This window comes from Neodiprion fabricii, chromosome 3, assembly GCF_021155785.1.
Source record: "Neodiprion fabricii isolate iyNeoFabr1 chromosome 3, iyNeoFabr1.1, whole genome shotgun sequence".
NCBI lineage: Eukaryota > Metazoa > Arthropoda > Insecta > Hymenoptera > Diprionidae > Neodiprion > Neodiprion fabricii.
Window position 1 is genome coordinate 23,017,972 of NC_060241.1, and position 24,326 is coordinate 23,042,297.

The window sequence follows — 24,326 nt, forward strand, 5'->3', positions numbered from 1 at the left end:
ATTTATATATTAGCGCGATCCGTTGGAGCAGCGGGCCACCAAAGAGGTCGGCGGATCGGAGTAAAAGAGAGCAGTTTCATTCCGCGCTTAGGTTCCAAGCCGCGGTCAGGTAGATTAATTTAGGGAATAGCCGGCAGGCAGCTGGCGCAGGCTGCGCTGGTGTTGGCTAATAGGCGCGATCGACGCATTTGAATCGCTTTGAACGATAGACTCGAGTAAGTTCTGTATATTTTCTCTGTATATTTTCAGATGGTTAATTTAGAGATTTTCACGGACTGTGGCTGTAAAAGATGTTTCGAAAATGCAGCGATATTTCCTAGAATTTGAATTGTACACACTGAAATGAAAGCAAGAAACAATGGCAGACTTGTGTGGTCGATTAGTCATCGTTCATTTGTTCAACAATTCCTAGCCTCTTCCTCGTTTCATGATATTTTTAGTAGAATATAGGGAGCGGAATTTCGCTTCGACCGGATATCCAGTTGGTCTATATATCGGCGGAATGAACTATGTCGTTTTGCGACTAACGATTTAGTACTGCGTTACACTAAAAGTGCCGTTCTGTACTGAGCGGATTATATTTATATTATTTTGCAAAAGGTTCGGAAATACCGTATTCCTTTGTTCCACCCTGTCGTTCTGGCAATCCGAAACTTACTGAGCAGCTCAAAGCCAACGGAAAAGATACTCCCCACTTTTTCACAGCCCAGTATCATGTGCCTGATACAACATACATACATACAACTATGTCAGCTACCGTTTGCAAATTCGAATTTTTTTTGTAGGGTACATAGACGGTTACAAAATATCAGATCGCGATTATAGTAAAACACAGTGTTTACTGAAATCTGTATACAAACGTTTCGGACTTTCACTGAGAAAGAAATATGTAATTACATTGAAACTTCTCTTAACGGACACCTCCCAACAATGGATTCCTCTTTACAACGGACAGTCTGAAAGTTTCCAGAAGCACTATTTACACTTTAATATTGTTCTGGATAACGGACACTACTCTATAACGGAAAATATTTTTAGTCCCGAAGATGTCCGCTGTTGGGAAGTTTCACTGTATTGGTGATTTTCTATGGATGGAAATAAAATTATGTTTGATAGTTGAAAACTCAATTTGCCAGTGCCCTGCACATAACGTGTAGTGATAGTTTCCGAAATATGCATTTCCGGGGATCGTCCTATTTTTTTGCAACAATTATGAAATGCCCTAGTCGTTTCAATCGCATCCAAGTTTAGTACGCGGCCCCATGTGTAAAATATTTTGATACGGATTGGATAATTTATGAGATAAAGTAAAGCAGAAAGTACAAAAATCCTTTTAACGATTAGAAGATTTCATTTGTTCTGAATTAATCTTTCGCAGTAAGACAAAAATGTATACAAAATACAATTAGCTATACTAATTTTTTTACAATCAGTATTCTTTATGCAGAGTATAACTCATGGTATAAATCAGCCGTCGTTTCAACCGTTGTCGGTATTCCATTAATTCACAATGTAAAATCAGCTTCGAGTACTCAAGACTAGTTTGCTATCAGACGTAAATAAGTTGTTGAATATACAGTGCGTGTACCAGTTGAACAAAGAGGCACTTATGCAAAAGAAAGAAAAGGAGAAAATGGGGGTTTAAAGAAGCAAGCCCACTGATCTCTAACACTTCAAGCTCTCTGCAATTTGACGCACGAGTGCGCGTGAGTCTCGACAGTCGACTCAAGACGGTGCTACGCGGGAAACTATACGAGTTTCAAGGCTGTGTTTTTAAGGTTTATCTTTGCTAGTAAATCCGTTCCTTGTGAGCTCGAAAAGGAAGCTCCACTTAGACAGAAGTTTTTTTCAAATTTGCATTAAAAATTTCAAAATTCTAACGGAATCATCTCAACTCTAAACTTCTTTTCATTGAGGTTAGTTTTACCCTTCAACCACAATTTAACATTTTCTTTAAGCCTACCATATTCGATTCAGACTTCTTTTAGACACGTATTAACGAAATTTACGCATAATATTTATATTTCCAGGCGATATTTCGATAGAATGAGTTCTCTACAGGAAGCTCCCAAAGAAATCTACAATTTGTATTTGCAAACGGCTTTAAATATCGTGACTTATTTTGGTAAGTTATTATATTGCCCCTCTGCTCGTATTTGGCTCTCAGCCTTTTCAAGCTTTTGTGATTGCTATAGTTTCTCAATTTTTAAGTTTGATCTTCTTCAGTTTTGTTTTTTTTTTTTCATTTCTTCATACTTTTCAATTCACTGCTTTCATTTGGTACAATTGGTTGCAGAAGATGAGTCCCAAGAAGAGAGGCTGAAAGAATTAACAGACCTAGCTGAGGTCAGCGCTAAGCTAGATTTAAAACTGAAGAAATCGTGTGAAATTTTACAACGCCTATCCGCACCACAAGATGATTTCAATGGAAATCAGGAAGTAATTGATCATGCGCAAACATTGGAGGTATTTACATTCAGTTTAATAAATTCTGTGAAGAATATATTAATGAATATGAATCAAGTTTTAGTATAGAGACCAGTGAGTAGTATCCAATTTTAAATTTACCCATCTTTGGTTTTTATCTGTGAAACAACATTCTATTTTACCCCACACAGTTTACTTGTTTGACAGATTTGCTTTTCCTTAGTGAATTACTCAAAAAATTATAAGCCATATTGTTCTGCCAATCATTAATACCTTATTTTGAAGTTAGTGACTGTTGGAGGATTAATTTAATTAGTTGAGAAAGACTTTTCTCTTCAATTGACCAACACTCAACGAAAATTACCCATCATCAATCATTAATACCCTAAGAAAAAAGTGATCCTTTTTTATGTATGAAATAAACTTTGCTAGCTGTAAATAATTAGAATTTTCTACTTCATTATGCATCTTTACGCTTGTTTTAGCAATTTACCAATGAAATAGAAGGTATTGACACGGATGTTAATAAGCACAAGAAATTTCAGGATTTTCAACAACAAGTTCAAGTTCTCTTAGAAAGTAAGTTTTATCAGGACTGACAAACCCATAGAACTTTGATGAACCGTATCAGTCAAGAAATTAACTAATGAAATTTTTGCAATACATTTGCTTAGGAACTTCAATTTTTCATTTGGTAGGATAGTATTGGACCGTATTTCAAGGGACGTTTTATTTGTTACAAATTGAAATTTTCCAGCGGATTCATAGAAATAATTGGCTAAAGGTTTTCTATAATTTCACTTCAGTAAAGCTGTTAAGAATTTCATAAGTGTATGTACAATTAGATGTCTGTATAACTTGCATGTTTGTAAAAAAGATACAAGATTGAACAACGCAGCCAACGTGAATGATGACGAATTGGTGCTAACTCAAAATGATATAAACGTCATCGATCCCATCACTAAAAGGCGAATAAATGATCCTGTCAGAAACACAGTTTGTGGTCATGTTTATGATCGAGGAAGTGTTGAAGCTTTGTTAAAAGCAAATAAACAAACAAGGTAATTAAATTATAATGCAACTCAAGAGAGTCTCTCGTGAAGTGAACTTGTCACGCTCAAGCAAAAGCCACTGACAACAATCAATGCAATGCATGGAGTCACCTAGGGCAACTTAGAAAGGCTCGCTTCACCAGATACTCTCTGTATTTGATGTACTGGAGACAAAATCTTTAGCTTCAAAGGTGAGAATTGATTGTTTCAGAAAGTTGTGTAAAATTAAAACAGCTTACACTTTGCATAACATTCAAGCCCACAAAGAGGGGACTTTCGAAATGACAGTAGACAGGTCATTTATATGAGAATCAATTTAAACAATATCATAAAGTAACAGGTGAACAACATAACAAACGTTGCATCAATTTATGGAATATTACACTCACCATCTGTTGCTTTCACCAGTTATGATTATTTTCAAATTGTTTCTCATGTAAATAAGCCTGTTTACGCTCATCTGAAAAGGGCTTCATAGATTGAAATATTATGCAAAAATATTACGAAGAGTTTTAATTTTCTACGACCTTCAAAACGATCTCCAAAATCAATCATTTTTGAATATTACTGAAGGAAGGATCAATCAATCACGTCCGTCTAAATTTATAAACCATATATCCTATTTACAGATGCCCAGTTGCCGGTTGTGCAAATAAAAATTACTTACAGCTGGACAATTTTCAGACGGATATTCTTACCAAAAGATATTTAGACCGAAATCCTCATGCGGATTAATGTGTATCCAGAAAACTAAATTACTCTTAACACCATCCAATACTTACATCACGGATAAACACCATGGATGCGTGCTCAAAAATACGATGTTCTTGAAAATGAATTTATTTCACAAGTGTATGGTAAACAAGCAAGGGTTTATTCATATGTAATTATTCATACGCAATCTCATAGTCATGCAGATTAAACATATTATGTCTCCTCAAACTATGTATCGACATTTCAATAAACAAGCATAATGTTTCAGCTATATAACCAACCGAATTAAATAATTACCTTTACTCTTCGGATCACTCTTACCCAAAAAAACACTGTTATACGACCGGTGAGTCCAACAACGATTAGAATGTCTTGCAAAGCAATGTACTTGAAACTTTGAATTTTGACGCGACTTAATGATGTTTGATAGCGTGGCGTCAGCGATGTTTTTCGAACATCGATTAATCGAAGCTGAAAAATATCGGGCGAATATAATCGATTACTGAAAAAAAAGAATCGACAGTTTCGATTAATCGATAGACGTCGCCCATCCCTACAGTTGACAAATGACAATTCGTAACCCGTAAATACGACCGTGAACTGCTGAAAACGTTAAAGTAAAAAACGCTGTAAACGTTATGGACGTGGATACTGCCAGCGATAATACTTCAATAGATGACAAAACGGAAGATTTTTGCGAAAATCCAACTCGAGATGCATTGACGGAGGGACTGATGGGTCTTTTGAAGCCTACAGTAGATCAACTTGATGAAAGAATACGCGCTACAAGGTACGTACGCGTTGTAAACATTCGCTAGGTTATGTCTTTTTTTGAGAGGGGGTTTGATAAAATTTTGAATGCGTTCGATACTAATTTTATTCAAAAACTAGAAGATATTTGATCTTTTTAGTTCCTACAATCTTATAGATGTGAAAAAAATGTTAGTTTTCTACAATGAAAAGGTATGAACTATTTATTGGAGGAACTACAGAAGGCTGAATTTTATTTGGGAAATACACACTTTCACGGACTAGAAATTCGTGGAAAGAATTTTTGACTAAACTTCTTTTGGTATGGGAATAAAAGAAAAATGAAAAAACTAGAATTTTACTGAAATTTTGTATACATTTTTGCACTGCGACTCATAAGCAGTTTGTTAAGTCGCTGTTGAACTGAGTGGACGTCATTAGTATCTTGATATGTTGTATTTCGCTTGGTTCTAGAATAAGTCAAATTGAGCTAAAGCAGCAGATCGAATCATTGACAGAGGAATTATTAAAGATATCGGAAACTCTTCAGTGCCCTCATGAACTGGATGTTTACGTTAAGAAGCTCATCAATACCAAACATAAGATTACTGTTGTAAACAACATTTTACAAACAACTCAAGATCGACTTGGCAAGCTTCATCTAACTGTAGATAGGAGTTTAATTCGACAAAGGGCTTTTTTGGAAAGCACTACATTTTACGATCCGGCGCCAACCATAACCGCCGAACAATTAGCCAGATTTGGGGGTCCTGATAAGTACTTGAAAGAGTGATGAACTATGACCGAAATTAGTAACAAATAATTTTTAATAAGGCAAAGAAATGCAGCTTTAACTTATGTTGACATCAAAATGGAGACTCCTATTGTCAAACTAGATATTCAGGATTTAGAAACAGTCTATGAACCGTCTGAAGATTCATTTTTACTTATAGATGCGCTAGAAGCGGATTTCGAGAAATTGAAAAAAGCTAAGCCAGTAATGTGCTTAGAAATTGGCAGTGGATCTGGTGTAGTTATAACAGCATTGGCAAAGGCATTAAATCGTTTTTTTCCCGCTTATTTCATGGCAGTTGACATAAATTCTAATGCATGTAGAGTCACTAAAAGAGTTGGCCAAGATAATTTGGTTGATATTAACGTCTTACAGATGGATTTGATCAATTTAGTAAAGAAGGAGAACACGTTTGATGTTGTAATATTTAATCCACCATACGTGGTTACAGAATCCTTAGAAGTTCTTGACCAACGATTAATATCAAAAACCTGGGCAGGGGGAATAGATGGTCGAGAAGTTATGGATATGCTATTTCCTCATATTCCAAATATTTTATCGAATAATGGATTGTTTTATTTAGTCACGATCAAACAGAATGATCCGATTTCGATTATAAATGTTTTTAAGCAATGGAAAATGAGTGGAGAAATAATATGCGATAGGAAAATTAGAGGAGAACATTTATACATTCTACGGTTTGTAAAAATAACACTTTAGTAATCTTATGATATTTGCACTGTACACTCCATCAATCTGACTCGAATAATTTTACCAACAATGAAATTCCAAATTAATTGGAGCTTACGTTTTTGAGATGAAGCTAAAATTGGCAGTCAGAACTAGCAGCTCAATATGCCAACTATGAGTAAAATGAGGAAATAAAGCTCAATAATCGAGATTTCGTCTAATCTGATTAAAAACTAATACTTTTCAAGTATATATAGGCGTCAAAGTGTAGTGAGTCAATAGTTGTTTAATAGCGAGAATTCTAGCGCGTTTCGCTGCTAAACTTGGCTGCTAGCTTCCGCTTTATGACAGGCTATTTAAGGAGTACACTATAAGGTAATATATTTAAAATTGATAATCATATGTATATGTCAAACAACAGTAATATAGTCAGCTCTTGTTATAAAAGATGCTGTATTTCCCTCTATCTTTTCCTTAAAATATGGAATTATACACGAAAGTGGGAATAAAACGCGCCTGTCTCTTATACCGAGAGCCCTTCGTAGTAAAATTAATATTTTTTAATCAAAAGCTTTGAATGAACATTCTGTAGCAATGAGCATATAATAATTATATAAGATAATATTTAGTTGTATATTTGTTTAATTTGATATTCAATAATTTCATAATCGGTATCGAATATTGTGTGAAATAAAATTTCAAGGCTATGAAAAGATTTATAATTTATTTAAAAAAAAACTCTACATTGGTATTTCATCATCCTGTTAAAGATAACCCTCGTGTAGTTGGGACTACGATAATTCATTGAATTTACAAAGCTGTGTGCTTTGATACCAACTGCATACAAATACTGCTGTGCAGTATAAAATATATTATTTATAAATACCCTCACTTTTTCAATATTTTCACGGAAGATGATGCAATCGTTTGATGGATCTATTTCAGTACTTTAGAAAAAGAAAATGCATCCTGATTAGAGATTTCAAAGAATTTCCTTCTTACAAGTAAAAAAGATTCATTTCTGAATCCGACCATTTTTAAAATTGCATCAAAAACGATATTCTTGAGCGTATCCAATATAACGGGTATTTGGATAATACAATCAAAATCGCAAAAAATCAGAGAATAGAGCAGTCCGCGTTTTTAATCTTAGAAGTATTTAAAACCGAAGATCAGAAATAAGGATTACACCTTTTCCGTAACTTGTGTGATTTGAGCTCAGCTCCATGTGTATCACATTTAAAGGAATTACCTAAAAACTGATTGCACTGCGTCTGAGGGAGTTCTATTTTCTTTTAATGCTCAGCAAATGGACAAATCTGCGTGTGAGTGTAACAGCAACTCAATTCCCCTCCACTTAATGCAACATCTTGGCTGCACGAATTCTCTGTAATTTCAAATAGAATATGACTGAACTAATGGTAGATGCAACGAGCAAACTCAACATCAAAGAGAAAGTAGCATAAAATCCTGCGTTGCTCATGCAAACGTTCCGAGTGTTGCTGAACTCTTCTACTGCCATCTCTTCTATTTTTTCTAGCGCCAAATTTGAGGCCAAGCTCAGATCCTCTGGCATGATTACTCTAAATCCTTTACCTACACGGACTGGATCGGATAAAGCGCCAGATGAGTTCGTAGCAGCGTAACTAACGTCACGGCGTCTACGACCAGGATCAATTTGCTACAAAAAAAAAAAAATATAACATTTTTGCTGTTGAACCTTAAAAGGAAATTTACATAAAATCGCTAGACGTCGCAAGTCGAGCGCTATTAAAAATATACTTTTTTTTGAAGTGATGCACTATTTTTTAGATATTTCAGGAGAATCCTTACTTGGTTGGGCTCTGGGCATGCTTCACAGTCCGTTTTGCACAATTCTATATTACATTCCAAGTACAAGTCCATAACATCTGGAAACTTGAAGGCTTGGAAGAAAGCGTAAGCAATGATGGACGCCCCTGTATTACCAGTGTCTTTAGTCTTTTGGAAGGCTCCAAATAATTTTGGCTTCAGAATGCAACCACGTTCGTTCGTTAGTTGAACAATGTTTGTTGATGTTTCGTCACGAGCGATACAGTCATGTACCTAGGAAAAAATATGCTGATAGTTTTCATTCCACATTTTCGTTGTACACTTGCAAAAAACTAAGATTTTTACCTGGAGATCAAACCCAGGATCACCTTCAACGGATACGACCAACGTCATGGTTTCTCCAATCTTTACCAAACCGTCGGCGGCTGGAGCAAACGGACCTTTTCCCATTTGGATATCCAGTCTTGCCGTTGCTGTGTCACCACTAAATGTTACTATTTCTTGGTTCAACATATCGACGGACAGGCTGACAGACAGTGCTTTGTTGATGTTTCCTTCCCATAGGCAACGTACTCTACGAACCGTATCCCAAACTTCTTGAATGCCTGGTTCATTCTGAAAGGTCCGCGCGGTAATTAATAATTGTTGTAACTTGACCGAATTCTACAAAAAAAAAAAAAAAAACTACTCGTAGATTAAAAATAGACACTAACCTGTAGCACTAAGACGTTTTCTAAGTAAGCTTGGCCTGCTTCTCCCTCGAAATCATTTATGAATTGCGTACCGCATGAATCCAAACTAACGGTGAATGAATATTTCGTCTGACCCGATCCTTGAGCAACGTAGCGGCAGTTTTGATCCGTATAGAATCCCTGAAGTATCGCAAAATTTGCATCAAATTATTATTCCCTATTAACGAATTGGTTTTGGTTTACGTGCAGACGTACCTTCGAGTAAATTACACCGTCGAAGGCTCGGTTGAATTCAATATTGATAGTCATCATAGTTTTGCTGCATTGAACGTCAATCTCATGAATATGGGGAGGATGTTTCAAGTCTTCCTCGGTTATGCTAGATCCAGCTTCCGCCACCGAATTTGTTTCTACACTGGTGAAAGAACTTTCACTTCCCGTCACGACCGTACCTAGTATAAATTCGTTGTGTGATTACCTCAACCTTTCGTTTACCACTTGGTCAATCGGGGACCATTGCGTAAAATTTAGGTATTCATAGTTACCGGAACCACTGTAACCACTGGTACTCGAAGGTTGCGGTGTTGGAAAGCTCGGAGTTGGTGTTGCACTCGGAGAATAGTAGCCACCGGATCCACTAACCGAAGCGCTTCCAGACGCGCCTACGCTTACCGAGCCTCCATAACCGGATGAAAATTTATTTTGCGACGGTTGGGATTGCGGGGTCGAAGGTTGATAACCAGCAGTTTTAGGTGGTATGTAACTACCGATTGGTTGATACGAGGGCGAAGGTGCTGCAGAAGAGGGAGGATTGCTGGGAATTGGTCGAGGCTGGGCTACCGAAGAGCCATAGTTTTGCGAACTTGCGAAACTCGAAGAAGAAGATTGACTGCTTGGCGCGAGGTAACTCGGCCTCGGAGTTTGGTACGTTGGCTGGGAAGAGTAGCTGGGCGACGATGGTAGGCTCTGGGAGAATCCAAGATTCGGGGGGGAGTAAACCGATGATTGTTGCTGGTAGCTTGGATAGCCCGTAACTTCGTTCAAGCTTTGCGACGAGTAAGAGGGTTGTTGCGGCGTTGAAGCTGGTTGAAAAGGTCGAGGTCTCTCCGGAGGTCTCTGCGTACTGTAGGGTGGCAGGTACGCGTCAGATTGTTGACGAACTGTAGATATATGGAAAAAAAGAAACAGATTTTAATGAATCTAATTAAAAAAAACTTGATACAGTTATAAGTGTCGCGTATAAGCTTGAGTAAACGGTATAAATAAACGTCTTTGTAGAGTATATCGATCTACCTAATGGATCGTTGTGCGTCTAATACGTGTAACTGAAAATCAAGTTGTGCCGGGTATCCCAAAAGTGTGTCGTACGGGGAACATAACATGTAGTTGGCATTGTATGTGCAAATTTGGTGCACCTGGTTACCGTGATGTAATTTTTACAGTACGTGACATTAAAGTAACGTTAGTTATGTACATCATTAAATCACTTTTCTGCTAGCACTCTAACAGCACACAATATCCCACGAATATCTTTTGGATATCCATCGGACTCGTGAATCCAACTACATTGTTTTCCCGTGCATGAATGGATTAAAAAATTATCATTCTTGATTAGCAGATGGTGTGCAGGTCGAATCAGATGTCATGCAGATTTGGTCGTCATGCTGGAATATTATGCGCTTGTTGTCAATTATAAATGGAGTGTTATGACATTCTTTTTGTTTCAGCCAAAACCTACTTTTCCTCGTGCCCTGACGATAGACGCCTTGAATCCACTCTAGAATATTTCGCGCCATCACATCTGCTGGGGAATCTCCCGTAGCTCTCACAGTTCTCGAATGAGCTGAATGTAAATGGTATACAAAATACTTTTGAGATGGGAGAAATTGTATAACATTAAATGAAGTAAGAAGTAACGATCAGATATCCTACGAGAGAAGAATAATAGTAGATGGTACTAACACGCTGATGCCTTTACAAATAGTGCCCGGTCTCCATTTTGAGCTGCTACGACACCCAGCAGCCCGGCAGCTAATACAGCAATAAAAAATTTCATCGTTCACCTGAAACAGAATAGAAGAATTAGGTTCGACAATATAAAAGTAAAGTGCATCGCATGTACATCGATGTAATCATTTGCTTTCCCTTTTTAGCAATATAAAGATAGCAACCAGCGATAATTAAGAGTATGAAGACGCTTCGTTTTTTGTTCGTTTCAATACGTTGTAATATTGCTAAATACTCGCGCCGCCATTTAATCGTTTTATAATCATCGAACTGTAAGATGATAAATTGACGTGAAAAGAAAACATACATAGGTATAATATAATCAAATACTTCACGTGAAGTAGTGCCTTGAAAGTGATCCACGGTAAGGGAAAAATAATTAAATAATGTCTCGAATAATGTGATTAGGCTGTTTTATTACAAGACGCAGTCCTTGGCCTAGAAAAGTAATAATGACAGTCGATTTTGGGGCCATTGTATTGTACTGTCATGATTGTCATAAACATTGACACAATTTCGCGGTGGTGCATGATTAGGCGTAAGTTAATGAAAAAGATCTTGAAAAATTAAACTTCAATTAATCCTATGAAAAGTAAAGTTTACGGTCAATCAATTGGGAATTCACTGTGCCTTTTTTACACTGAATGAATTTCTTTTTGTCGTATACATTTTTTATGTTCATCCAAAGGTTAGTTAACAAGACAAAATTGCTCCATAGTTTAACAAACTACTCGCAGGATATGGTTAACATAATGTCTGTTACCTTGATTGAGAATCAGTAAGTAATTGATATAGATTGTAGTTGAAGTGGAAATGTTACATCATCAACACAAATTCGAAAACGACAGTCCGTAGATTTCTAGTATCAATCAATCAGACTTTGTTCCTGTTTTACATTTGCATGCTCATTACATAACCACATATGCATTGCATCAAGTGCGGCAAGTCTGCGCGAGGCTAATGACTCGAGTGATGCCTTTAAAGTTTCTCGCATTAAAATATTGCAACAGTTCACGGTTCAAGGTATTCAACAAGCATTTCTGTATTCTTTGGAAAAAATAAGTCGTTAAGAGGATTCTAAGAAGGTGGCATAGACGCTTCTTTTTCTTACAAACTATCGCTTTCGTGCACAACTTTCGCCACTCTTCCCAGGACGATAAAAAAAACCGTCTAAACGCGTCTCGGTTAAATTTTGAAAATAATTAGTACCATTCCGCAGCATCAACTGTTACGGACAGTTATCGATTCTTTCTGGAACGAATCATGATTATCATTGTTTTTCAACTATGAATATGGAAATATGTACAGCGCTGTAAACTCAAATATATTACCTGTCTACCATTAAAATTTTTTAAAGTAAATAATTCGCAACGGAAACAAAAATATTAAAAGTAACTCTCAAAACTCAGACAATATCCCACAGTTTTATAGATCGCACAACGTGTTACTAACGCACTCCGAATTCATTTGGGACTGTTTCACCGAGGTGAAACATCAAATAAAAAAAGTATCTTGCTTATTATGATGGGATTCAAGGATTTGATAATACCAGTTGGTCAATTGGTCAGCTTTTTTGCTTGTGCCGAGGAATCTACGGTCAGTCTCTCTAATCTCTAATTTCAAATACACCTAAGGGCGTCTACTATCGTGTCTCAAACCAATATCTTTGCATCATGGATCCTACCACTCATCAATTACTTTGACGATGCTTTGAAGCCGCTGATGAAAGTTCCTGGACTAATACAAGTCGCTTCGCTCAATATATTTACCTCCGGTTGTTCAAGTGCAACCGAATATACTTGGCGGCTTCGCACTCTTGGAAAGCTTTCGATTTCGACGAGTGCATCTTGGTCCGAATTATCAATTTTGCACAATTCTTGAATCTTAGATTTTCCTGCGAGAAATCAAAGGCCAGTATTGACGGACTCGCTGATTCTTGGACGAATGTGCGAATGAATCTGGCGATAATGAGACGATAAAATCAACGGAAATAGCAACGGTAGGTATAATAATACAGCGTACATGCATATACCTTACATACAAGGATGGCACATCGTAGGACGAGGTGAAAGGTGAAAGTCATGCCATTCTCAGCGTGGTAGCCTCGAGCAGATGACTGTATCACGCTTGTTGTGAAGATTGCAATTTTTCAAGTATAACCATCGATTAGAAATCCTCGGCTCTAACGGCGGCGGGTGAATTTTTTTTTTTGTTGGAAAGTTCATTGAAATTTTCGAAACTCACAGTTGAAAGAGGGTATCACGTCCGCTTAGGCAGTTACGTGTGCAAGTGTCTGAGACGGCGTCAAAGATCAGCGCGATTCAAATTGCAAATTAATTAATAACCACGATGTGAATAATTGCAACACCGTTAACACCGCAATGAGATAATATGCAGAAACGCTTACGCGGTGTGTTAAAATGTTTTGCAATCGTATGACGCGTAATTAAGACTTTATAGCTACATCGTTTCGCTGCATAGTTTTCAATTATTGTTATTATACGAATTCGTGAAATACTAGACGCGTAATATAGGGTAGCTCAGAGCTTGCGGTTTCGGAGTATGGCGCAAATCCGCGTGCACTTGAGACGCTGCGGTTAATCTTCTTAATAATAATCATTTTAATGACCGTTTATTAACGAAGAAACGCAACACGTGTCATAAGAATTGAAGGATAGCGCAATGACACGCCGAAAATTAAGACGCAAAAAGTCACATGAATGTATAACGTCTGAATTCAAAATTAATTAATGCGAATTTTGATCAGTATTGTTGAATATTTTTCGTCGTCTTCCTCAATATAAATCTGATCTTTTAATGCTGGGATGTGTTGAAAAGAAATGTTGGAAAGTGGCTTCATCGATTCGTTTAACTGCGTACGAACATAAATGCATCCTGAAGATTATATTATCCTCTAAAAACTTTTTCCGATCTGCGAAAGTAATAGTCACGTTTCAAGATATTTTTTTAAAGACAATTAACATTCACCGTGCTACGTTATAGCTTTGGTCGAATTTCCTTGAAGTTATTTTTCAGCAAATGATATGGTGCAGGGTGAAATTTGTAAAAAAGATAGCACAGTATTACAAATATCGAGGTATGTTATCAGCATGCCATAGATTTGCATACACAGTGAGCATACAATACGTCCCACGGGGTTGTCGAAAAAATTCTTTTCTGCTCTATTACATAAATGGTAGTCAACGGAACTTGTACGTTCTGTAGCCAGATTGTTATAGAACTCCCAGTATTGTTGAGTTGCAATAGAAATTGTATATTCAAAGTACGAATTTCAAAATCAAGTAAAAAATTTAATGCGGAAGTATACCGTTAAAGACGATTGTTAAAACGACACCGTTTCAAAATTGCCCACGCATACATAATCATCTTGAACTACACGCATAAACATCAAGAATTAGAAGAAAAAAAAACATACTCCTCGCATATTTTACCTGGATAATTACGCAAGTGAGACTAGAATACATCTTTTACAGCGTATGAGTTACAAAAGAAAAGAACGAACAAGTTTTTCTTCCTTGCAACTGTGCTATACTGTTTACTATCTGCATTCGCAGGAAATGTAAATTCACTTGTATTATATTTACACCGATACAAAAGCTTGAGAATAATTCGTAGCTGCAAAAATATTTTCTACAACACGCTTCAATTACTTGGCACAAGTACGTATGGAGTACAGAAATTCCGCAATTTTTCGCAAGCGAAAAATAGCATAATTACAGGGCACAATGTAAATCACAATTTTTCATGTCAATTCTGACTATATTTACTCAATGTTTTCAAGATTTTCAAGCCGTGTATCAAATGCCGTAATAATTTGGTAAATTATTTCATTCGTGAACGGGAGCGTGGTAAGTATGAAAAAATGAATTGTCGTTCACTGTAAATTACCGTGCATCCGCTCTCTGTCCGATGGGCTGGCACTCGTTGCAGTTTCTCAGCCCTATAAGTATCATTCGATCACCATCTCATACACACACGTATACCTCCAACAGTATAAGATTACCTCGTGAGCCGCAGCGATGCTGTTTCTACTCGACCTCTATAAATCTAGAGGCTAGCCTAGCTCCAACTCGAGAATTTCTCTATAGAAACTACTTCAACCACCATTGGGTCGGGGTCATGGGGACATTGATTCCATCTAGGTACATCACGCGTATATGTATTTACGCTGCATATACATGATTTCACAAAAGTTACTACGACGAACCGTTTCTCGCGTGGAAAAGAAAGAGCGCGGAATATATTATGTGCAGCACGTGATATAAAAATCTGGATGAAACTCGGATAGGATAATTAAGGTCGAAGTTCAACGAGGAAAAGCTGATAATGTGAAATATATTTTTTTTCCACTGACTCATTTTTTTTCGACGGTACGTATGACGGCACGAAAGAGATTTGCAATTTGCAATTTGCCGTGTTTTACGGTCTCAGATATCGTTTAATGACTTCGACGATCGTCGAAGATAATTGTCAACGGCTGTTGAAACTCTTTGGCGCAAACTTGGGGCACATGCGCCTATACTTTAAGACCTGCATGCAGCGATTATTAACGACTACTGCAAGTTAACTGTAGTTAATCGACTGCATGAAAAAGTCATTTGGGACGTCTTTAAAAGGTAGCTATAGAGAAATTACTTCGAAAGAAAGTTAACTTCAAGGAGGAATTTACGAGTGATGGTGCGGTGCATCTTTATGGCAAGACGAAAGATTAAGGCAGTCGATTCGCCGAATGAATAATCAGAATTGGTGCAAACTACTTTCATTTTCGAATTTATGCAACTTTTTCACATTCTATACATGTATTTTTTAATAGAAAAAATTTTACCTACTTTTAACCAAAATAAAACTCAAAGATACGCACGCTTAAACATTTGAAAAAAAATATTCTATTCGTTATTGAACTGTAATATAAAATGATACGTGTATCATGATTCTAACAGTATTTCGAGAACGTATGTATCTAAATAAAAAAAAAAAAAAAAAATTAATGTTTTAGGAACCTAGTTCTTACCCTCTAATTTTAACTTCAAACTATCCATTTACACAATCTAACAAGCGCCACGGATCATGCGTATATAAGTCATAATCGAGTAGATGGCAATTTTCAGTCGTTCCTTTCTCGTAATTTAATCTATTTTAAAAATGGCCACAAGCCGAGGAATGAAGCGTGTCGAGAAGAAATTTTCAACACAAAGTTGAATTTTGTCCGGGCGAAAAAAGAACTGTTGCAAACGCGGTGAAATTTATCGTGATTGATGAATCCTGTACGTTGGACGGATCTTTTTGTACCTGTACTAGAGCGACACGAAGAAGTGAAAAAAGTAAGAGTTATACAGGTATATTGACGTTCGGAGGATCCCTACAGAGAGTAGAGAGTGATTCGTGATTTTCGTTTATGATTTAAACCGTTTCACGAAAATCTGGGAACACGTACGTACTGCGTATGAACATGCAAGTTTGAGTTTCTCCGTGGTCAGGACGTTCTTCCGCGTAATTAAAGTTGTTTGTAGGACAGTATTCGAGGCATCGTTAGCAAAGATCGTTTGTATTATGTGCCGTCGCCCAGAATCGCCCGAGGATCGCTTTGAGCATCCGCAACGTGAAACTCCGAAACGCACGAGTCTGCCTACGTCGTCTCGTCACTTTCTTCGCCTGTACATACATACATACGACATAATCTCGAGACCGAAATACAGAAGTATAGAAAACTACTACGAGGCTTTCGGAACTAACAATAAGACCAGTAGTCCAGTTGGCACTTAAAGGAGAGATTTATTTTCACAGTCTACTGTGTACGATGCTCGTCAATTCTGTGATGATCACATTTTTCCGACTCCTAACAGCGGGAAAAAGAGATTCAAACCAAAAGCTCGTTTCACTGTGTAGAAATAATTGTTTCCAATCACTATGGCGAATTTGAAAATTGACGCTGCCGATTGACGAGGAAACACTTCGGTAACGATGGCATTCTAAGTCACTGTCACCACTGGCGTAATATCACAGGATCACTGTGAGAATTTCGAGCTAAGAATTCACAAGGAGAAGCTCGATGTTGAAAAACGTGATAATTGCTCACCGAAGATGGAAAAAAATTGACTGCATTTGGAGAGAGTGCGAAGTACGACGAAAGTCAAAACTCACCCGTGGAACAGAGATATCCTGTTGGGTCGAACGGTTCACTTGGATTAGGTTGGCGGGTGGTGTGTTGGTGGTGGGACCGTGTATCTTGGCGGAGCGGATTCTGGCGTGCACGCGGTTTGCAAGAAAGGTGAGAGTGAATAGCTGAGAGCATCTTCATTCAAGCTTTATATAGGTACATCGTCCAGGGTGAGGTGAAGTTAGGTTTGGCAAAACCGGGGACCTGGGCACCGGGCACGTTATCCCCTTTCCGTATAAAGGTAACCGCTGCTGTTGTACACATACTGCCACCACATCACCATCCCATACGCAACGCTAACGATAAGTGGTGCACTGATATAAAGATGCACACGCATCGCTGAAGCCGGTGGTGGTCAGGGTGAATTTGGATATCAGGTCTAACATATTCGCGAAAATTGGGTAATACATACTCGTGATAGGTGTCTCGTCTTTCGATCAATTGCTTCTTGGGAATTGGGGATAAAGAACGAAAACGACCGACTGCCCATGCGGTTGTTAACGATCGGATAAGACTTTTGTCGCACAATTACGTTGTGCAAAAATTCGATAACTCCGATGCCGTCAATTTCCATCAATTTCCATCAATTTTTCTGATACACACAAACGTCATGATCTGTGGTTGTACCCACACGTGGGATGTTGTCGTAAACCTTTAAACTTTCTTTCTTCGTGAGAATTGCCAGCTGCAAACACGGACGCGAATATACGCGTACATGATCATAGGCTCACAGCTCGGTTACGCCATTTATCATTTTTATCGTAATATTTCTTCTCCTTCTTCTTCTAGCGGCGACCTTCTTCACCCACAATAACCACAGGCAACAATTTTCTCCTGTTGGAAGACGTGGAATACTTATTAAACGAAAAGCATGCATTATACGACTGTATGATCAGGTCTCACTTCATCGTTCGGTAAACCATTAATTTTAAGAAATATTCAACTACCGTAGAGAAATAGAGATCAATATTGTCGCTGAAAGTGTCTGTAATCCAACCTTTCGTTTCATCGCATCGTACACGAATACATCCATACATGTACCCAATGTCTTTCGATCAGAGGTTTCGTTTCATTTGCTTTTGACCACCGCACAAGGCTGCGTACCTCGACGCAATGGGTCAACGACTATGATTAGGGTTCTCCTTCGTCAGTGGTACAAGGTAGCAGTGAGAGTGTGCCAGCTGTAGGCGTCTGGTCGGATTGCTGACTTGTTCTACTGAGCGACGAGGGTCGTAATTAGGATCATAGCGCGGTGACCAAACCGCGGCGAATTTAAGATGAAACATTATAACAAATTGGGTCGGTATTGTGGAGCTGAATTATTTTGTTACGGCATTTCAGGGATCGGATTAAGAGAGACAAGCGTGAGAAGTGTAATACCCTGCATCGCCCGCGGAGCAAAGTACACAAGGTACAGTTACAACCGTGGACAAACTCGCTTTTACTTTCTTTGGCGGGAGTGTTTCATTGTTTCATCTCTTTCAAAGTTTCTCGCCGTCTAATCTCAAGCCTAAAGATCAACGCCTCATCGGCATTTCGGCAATCCGATCAATTGTTTACATTTCGTGAAGTGCGCTTCTTCGGAGAAAGGAGAAATCGACGTATATGCACGACTTGCTCATTGATGCACGCTTCGCATGTCCAGGTCGGGCCTTCTTCTTGCTCATAGTACGTATTAACTAGGCGATAATTTGTCGCATGTGCCTATATTATATATAATACTCTCTGTCATAATGTTTGCTCGAAAAGAAATGATTCGCCGATGGTACGTGACGCGGAGTTCAACGTTAACGCGGTAATTTTGCAATTATTACGAGATACTAATTCACAACTATAACTCCAGAGTATAACATTCAGAATGTTGCTCCATCTTCGTATACATCTGTATCGTCCCTGACTCCACAAGCGTAACTTATACCCACGTTAGTAATTTTCAAGTACTATGGTAATAATTATTCGCACCCTGAAAATACCTCGAATTCGATCGGCAATTTAAATACGCAAAATTAATCGACTGTCTTTCGCAGCCAAGATCCATGGTCAGATAGTTATTGAAACTGAATGTTCTTGCTGCAAAGATAACTTCTGAATACACTGTATACCCCGGTGGGTTACTTTTTTTTTTAGAAATTACTACGTTCTTTAGTACTTAGTTGTTTTTTTTTTCGTAATTTTTATGTATCTATTTTAACCTTGTCATGTTTACCTTAGAACGTGATGAGACCACGATCTCTAAACGTTGCCGGAGGCTAATCGTTTGTAGTAAAAGAAGATTCTCGTTCACAAGATTGTTTTCCAAGCAGAAGCTGCGGCGATTACCAAACTGCGTTGTCTATTATTATTGTTTAAGAGCTGGATTGCGCCACTTGAGGGATCGGAGCAAGGTTTGGTTAACTCTTATAATCTTCTCTTCACGGTACACTGTACATTTTGTTAACTAACAATAATAACAAAATCACGTGATTCCGAGTTCGACCAATATGAAAATCACCAGAGGTGCACAAATTTACACGGCCCATTATGGGAGACGTGTAGAATGAAGTGAAACCACGCTTGGCGATGGAGGACATATTTTTTTATGGTCTATTCGATGCCATGTTAATTATGTACAGTAATAATGCCGAAGGTCGGTCGATAGATATTCGATATTGTTTGGATGAATTGCAATTAACAAAACCTAAATTGGCGCGATTAGGGCACGATTTAATTTCAAATTATTATTCACCGGAACGCACAAATACCGAAGGATCAAAGCTCAGCAGCTTTCTTTTAATTTACAGCTGTGTCATTCGTACTTATCCTGCATGATAACAATTCATTATCTTCTGTTAAGTATATTGCCCAAGAATACGGTGAAGATTAAATAATTTTGTGACACGTAACTGGATAAGAAGCGTGCAATTAAACTGCACGTACGTGAAAATGTATAATAGGTGTAATTTGTCGCAGCCGGTTAGACGCAGGTACAATGTACGTGCTTTTCACTTTCAGCATATCCCGTCACTTTCTCAAAGAATTTTTACCATCATCGTCCCATTATATGGTATTATTTATTCGATTCTCTCGATGACGGATCTTCTTACTTGTGTCATTTCAATCTTCCGAGACGATCGGGGGTACATCAATGCCTGACCCATGCTCGACGCCTGCACCGTTGCCCATTCTAAGTTTCTCATTTCACTTTCGATAAGGTGAGTACATAGTTCGAATCAATTGCAAGTATCCGTTTCATCACTTTTCGACTGGAGTTTAATCGGTTCGCTGAGACCTGCTTGTTTTCAAAAACAGCAAATAACCGAAAGTTCGCTCAAGTTTTCCCCTAGTTATTGCTGTAGCTTTACGAATCTTCTGCAGGTGCACGCATATCATATTTAGGTATATCCTGGTAAGATTCTGTAATCGGGCAATTTATTAGCGACGTGTAAATTTGTAATAGTTACGAAGAGGAGGGAATATTTACGTATTATCATACAGTAAAAATTCTTTAACGTGTGGTGATGAATAAAAATTCACGCCTCGAAAATAAATTCTTCAACGGCTTGAGGTTTACACGCGGCTGAATAATTTCTCTAATCACACAAATGTCGTCAATATTCAAATATATTCCCATATTGGCCGCAAATGTTTACAATGCCGTTCCGTGACTATTGCTTACATGCGATGAAATGCAAAATCAAGGCCCTATTAGTAATCGTTAATTAACATTGGCCATGTACGAAATATTAAGTTTGTTTAGAAATGTTCACTCTATTGCCAAACGTTGATCACCGTTGTTAACGTCGCATTCTAATTCAATGTACATCAAGGAGCATTTGCCTATAACTTGATAATCGTTTACAGAACATTAAACTGACTCAAAATGGGGAAGTACAAATTTTTTTAAATATCTCCGTACAAAAAACTATTGCTTCCTTGTTTCTAGTTTTATTCGGTATCTTTTTTGCAGTGTCGCCTCACTTTTTCTTTTTTGCGTAACTAGCGGGTATTTTAGGATCGGTATTGCAAGTATTCAAAGACACTCTTCTTGAAAGAATATGATACTTTCAAAAAGTTCGGTGTCAATAGTTTCAAGATACGTTAAGACGGATTGATCCGTGCATATAGAGGCTACGCGTTGTTCAAACATTTCAGTATCAAAGTTTATCTACGTGCTGATTTAAAGAACAAGATTTTTCGTACCTACGAGTCAAAAATTATGAAATATTTCTAAAGGATGTGGTACATAGTGTTGTAGCAAAAACTTGCATATAATCACTGGTTTCACTGGTACAGAAAAAAAAATCCGCGCAAGTACAAATTCATAACGCAATCTTTGATTTTGTGATAAAAAATGTAGAGAGCAAGATTGATATTTACATTAGAACATTTTTGATTTCACAATGCGCGTAATGTACTTCTTTGAAAGTAGGGTAACGGCTATTGGTACTGGTACTTTATTGGTTTTTTAAGACGTGTAAATAACAAATAATGATTTCTCCTAAAGTGTAATTTATACGGTGAACATAATACACTACTCGTTTGTATTTTGCCCGTGGGCCGCGTCAAATACTTGCGTTTATCAACGCTTCTAGGCACTCCTATTTTCACGCAAATTTTAAACGCAAGTGAACCATTTCCTATTACGCAAAGTTGTGAGGAAGTTGTACCCGTGTAGGTAGAAGAAATCACTGAATACAGTGATCTCTGGCAGACCACATCTCTAACAATAATTACGTAAGGAAGTAACAGCTCGTGGCGAAGCCGCAACAGAGTACAAGTTATACCTGCATGCTTACTACGAAGTTTGCAGTCAGAAAGTTAGATAAGTTTTGTTGACGTCACGAATATCGTTCAAAAAAAAAAAAAAATTTTCAGAGTAAGGTTGAATTCACGGTTTTAATATTTTCTGACAAAAGTATAAAAAATATCGGACGCGCAATTAACTAGAAGCCAGGGATTTGAAAAATAATTTTAATTCATTGATCATCAATAATTGATGAAGACAGTCGCGTCGAACAAGCGTAAGAACAAGCTTCCAAATTGATCTTTGAACAAATTTAAAATGTCCAGATCTTTGAAGGACGAATATGTTTTTTTTAATTTTTTTTTTTTTTTATTTCGCGAAATGATGTCCCCTGAATTTCCGTTATGGTATCCTTTTTTCACGTGAATTGTGAAAGGTTGAAAAAAAAAAACATGTTCAAATATTGAATCGCAAATAACGTGCTGATCGTAATTGAACGAACCAGAAGCGTCTAAAACGCAGTGTCAACAGTCGTAAGTGAAATATGAAGGCTCAAAAACGAGCCGAAGAGTCAGAAGACCTGATGCAATTCCCGTGCCGCAAGTGAATCAGAAGAAGCAGGTATATATTTACAGGCGAGAGTTAATTTGCATCAGCGTGCACATACATAACTCAGTTATTGAATAATTGAGTGAACCTTTTATACCCACTCAGCGATAGAGATCTTTTATATTGAGCCTGTCTCATTTTGCGTATTGTAGACGGCTGTTTCGATAATAACTGCAGGTAGCGGCGCGTGCAAAAAAAAACTTGAAATGGCCACATGTATGCGACGTTTTAACATACAGAACTTCGGGCGATGCGCATTCGCAAGAAATTAGAATTAATTACAAGTCGCGTCTATTGTGGCGCCTATTATATTCTCTGATCTATTTGCATATCCCGATAGCAGTGAGAAACTAGGTAAGACTGCGTATGGGACTGACTTGATTTTTATCGCCTCTCTTTTACTGCCCCCAGATTTCTCCCAAGCAAACATTTTCCTTTAGTTTGCAAACAAAAACGCGAACTTACCGAATGTAATCGCAGGTGTAAGTAAACTGTAGTAGAAATAGTGACAATATTTTACTCAACCTACCACTTGTGTTTATGTACAGAAAAATGTCGAGGGTAAATATTGGGCGAAGAAATATTTCCATACACCAAGAGACGGAAGTGAGAAAAAAGAAGTGAGCACGTGGTTTCGCGTGGCATAAGTATGTTAAATGTTTTCTTACGTCCCTCCTGAACTCCTATTCACACATATATCTCAATTTCTTCTTACGTATCCCATTGTACGCGTGCTGTACTGGTAAACGAATATACACAGTGATCCATTTTTATTTTCGCACGTGACTGCCACTGTTAACTGAATATTTGAAAATTGCAGAGAATTATTGAAATGATACTTCATTATTAGGTGTCGTTGGCTTCTACAAATTTACTTTATAATTTTTTGTTGCCAAGAGCATACATAATTCTTTGAAAACAGATCAAGCAGCTTTGTCGTAAAGATTTCTTGCCACATTCGCCGGTCACAAATATGGAAATTAAAGTTGGACACTCTATAACTGTAAATTTTGAACGTAAAATTTGTTCGCAAGCATATTTTCGCTCGTTACATTTCAAGCAATGTGTATATGAAGTGGCAAGTCTTTTGTTACGCAAACATTTGGCATCTATGATTGTATTTCGATTGCGAAAGGTAATGTAATGGATATTCGTACCCATCCATATTCATGTGTACGATACACGTATACAACATGTTATTTAATTCTCAATAATACCAGAAACGGAAATTGTAGCAGACAAAAAAAGAATCTGACACACATCAATGCAACTTTCGTTTCGTCATGATAAACGGTACAGTTTATTCCTGAAGAAAACTACGATTCGTTGGAATTGGGCATTGCGGGAATTGCATCCCATTAAAACTAAACAATTTCAGAAGTCTAAAAAAAAAAAAATAGAAATCTGGCTGATTTGGCGTTTGACGGAATAAATTAACTTCAATTTTATAGTTTGTGGCTGGGCTTTATTTACAAGTAATCAGACTATGATCGAATAACCTGGGTACATAAATACTTAAATTAGTTAGAAATGTACCAAAGAACCTGATTTTTTGTTCAGTCACGAAATCTGTGCTCATATTGGTGGTCTGCTAGCTATGGTCCCGTATGTGTCAGCGTTCAAAGCGTACGATAAAATAGTTAGGATTGTTTTTCGAATATGAGACTTGGTGGTAACTTGCATATGTATAACTGACTTGAAAAAATATCTTGCGGCCATAGAAATAATTTAAACGTTGAAGATATTCAGATATGCTTAAATCATCATGAGCAATCTCTAGAGTTTTTGGAGCGAGAGGAAAGATTCGACATTTGGTTCGAACAGGCTTGAGAATCAATCCATCACGAATTTTTGAAGTTCTGAAACCGGCGAAAATATA

At 37.5% G+C, this 24,326-nt stretch overlaps 4 protein-coding genes across 6 annotated transcripts; 3 read left to right on the top strand and 1 right to left on the bottom strand.

Moving 5' to 3' along the window:
• Positions 1-1,601: 1,601 nt before the first annotated feature.
• Positions 1,602-4,588, top strand: LOC124177224 (E3 SUMO-protein ligase NSE2-like). 2 transcript variants are annotated; one of them, XR_006869553.1, is made up of 7 exons: positions 1,602-1,916; positions 2,031-2,125; positions 2,297-2,466; positions 2,913-3,006; positions 3,305-3,488; positions 4,109-4,362; positions 4,462-4,588. XR_006869553.1 is itself a non-coding variant. In XM_046559372.1 (6 exons), the coding sequence occupies exons 2-6, from the start codon at positions 2,047-2,049 to the stop codon at positions 4,212-4,214; spliced, it is 633 nt and encodes a 210-aa protein (XP_046415328.1). In that variant the 5' UTR covers positions 1,602-1,916; positions 2,031-2,046; the 3' UTR covers positions 4,215-4,440. The 2 variants fall into 2 exon arrangements, 1 of the variants encoding a protein (XP_046415328.1); XM_046559372.1 differs by lacking the exon at positions 4,462-4,588 and having other exon boundaries at positions 4,109-4,440.
• A 105-nt stretch (positions 4,589-4,693) lies between these two features.
• Positions 4,694-5,736, top strand: LOC124177225 (SNAPIN protein homolog). The gene is made up of 2 exons (XM_046559374.1): positions 4,694-4,983; positions 5,418-5,736. The coding sequence occupies exons 1-2, from the start codon at positions 4,832-4,834 to the stop codon at positions 5,734-5,736; spliced, it is 471 nt and encodes a 156-aa protein (XP_046415330.1). The 5' UTR covers positions 4,694-4,831.
• Positions 5,737-5,814: 78 nt separating this feature from the next.
• On the top strand, positions 5,815-6,459 carry LOC124177223 (methyltransferase N6AMT1). Its single transcript, XM_046559371.1, has one exon. The coding sequence runs from the start codon at positions 5,815-5,817 to the stop codon at positions 6,454-6,456; it is 642 nt and encodes a 213-aa protein (XP_046415327.1). The 3' UTR covers positions 6,457-6,459.
• Positions 6,460-6,560: 101 nt separating this feature from the next.
• On the bottom strand, positions 6,561-17,227 carry LOC124177220. Of its 2 annotated transcripts, XM_046559367.1 has the most exons (9): positions 17,100-17,227; positions 10,893-10,993; positions 10,669-10,773; positions 9,476-10,090; positions 9,186-9,382; positions 8,952-9,110; positions 8,584-8,853; positions 8,260-8,511; positions 6,561-8,107 (listed from the first exon to the last, which is right to left on the bottom strand). In XM_046559367.1, exons 2-9 carry the CDS (start codon positions 10,984-10,986, stop codon positions 7,784-7,786), a joined length of 2,016 nt encoding a protein of 671 aa, XP_046415323.1. In that variant the 5' UTR covers positions 10,987-10,993; positions 17,100-17,227; the 3' UTR covers positions 6,561-7,783. The 2 variants fall into 2 exon arrangements, with proteins under 2 accessions (XP_046415323.1, XP_046415324.1); XM_046559368.1 differs by lacking the exon at positions 10,669-10,773.
• Positions 17,228-24,326: the final 7,099 nt, after the last annotated feature.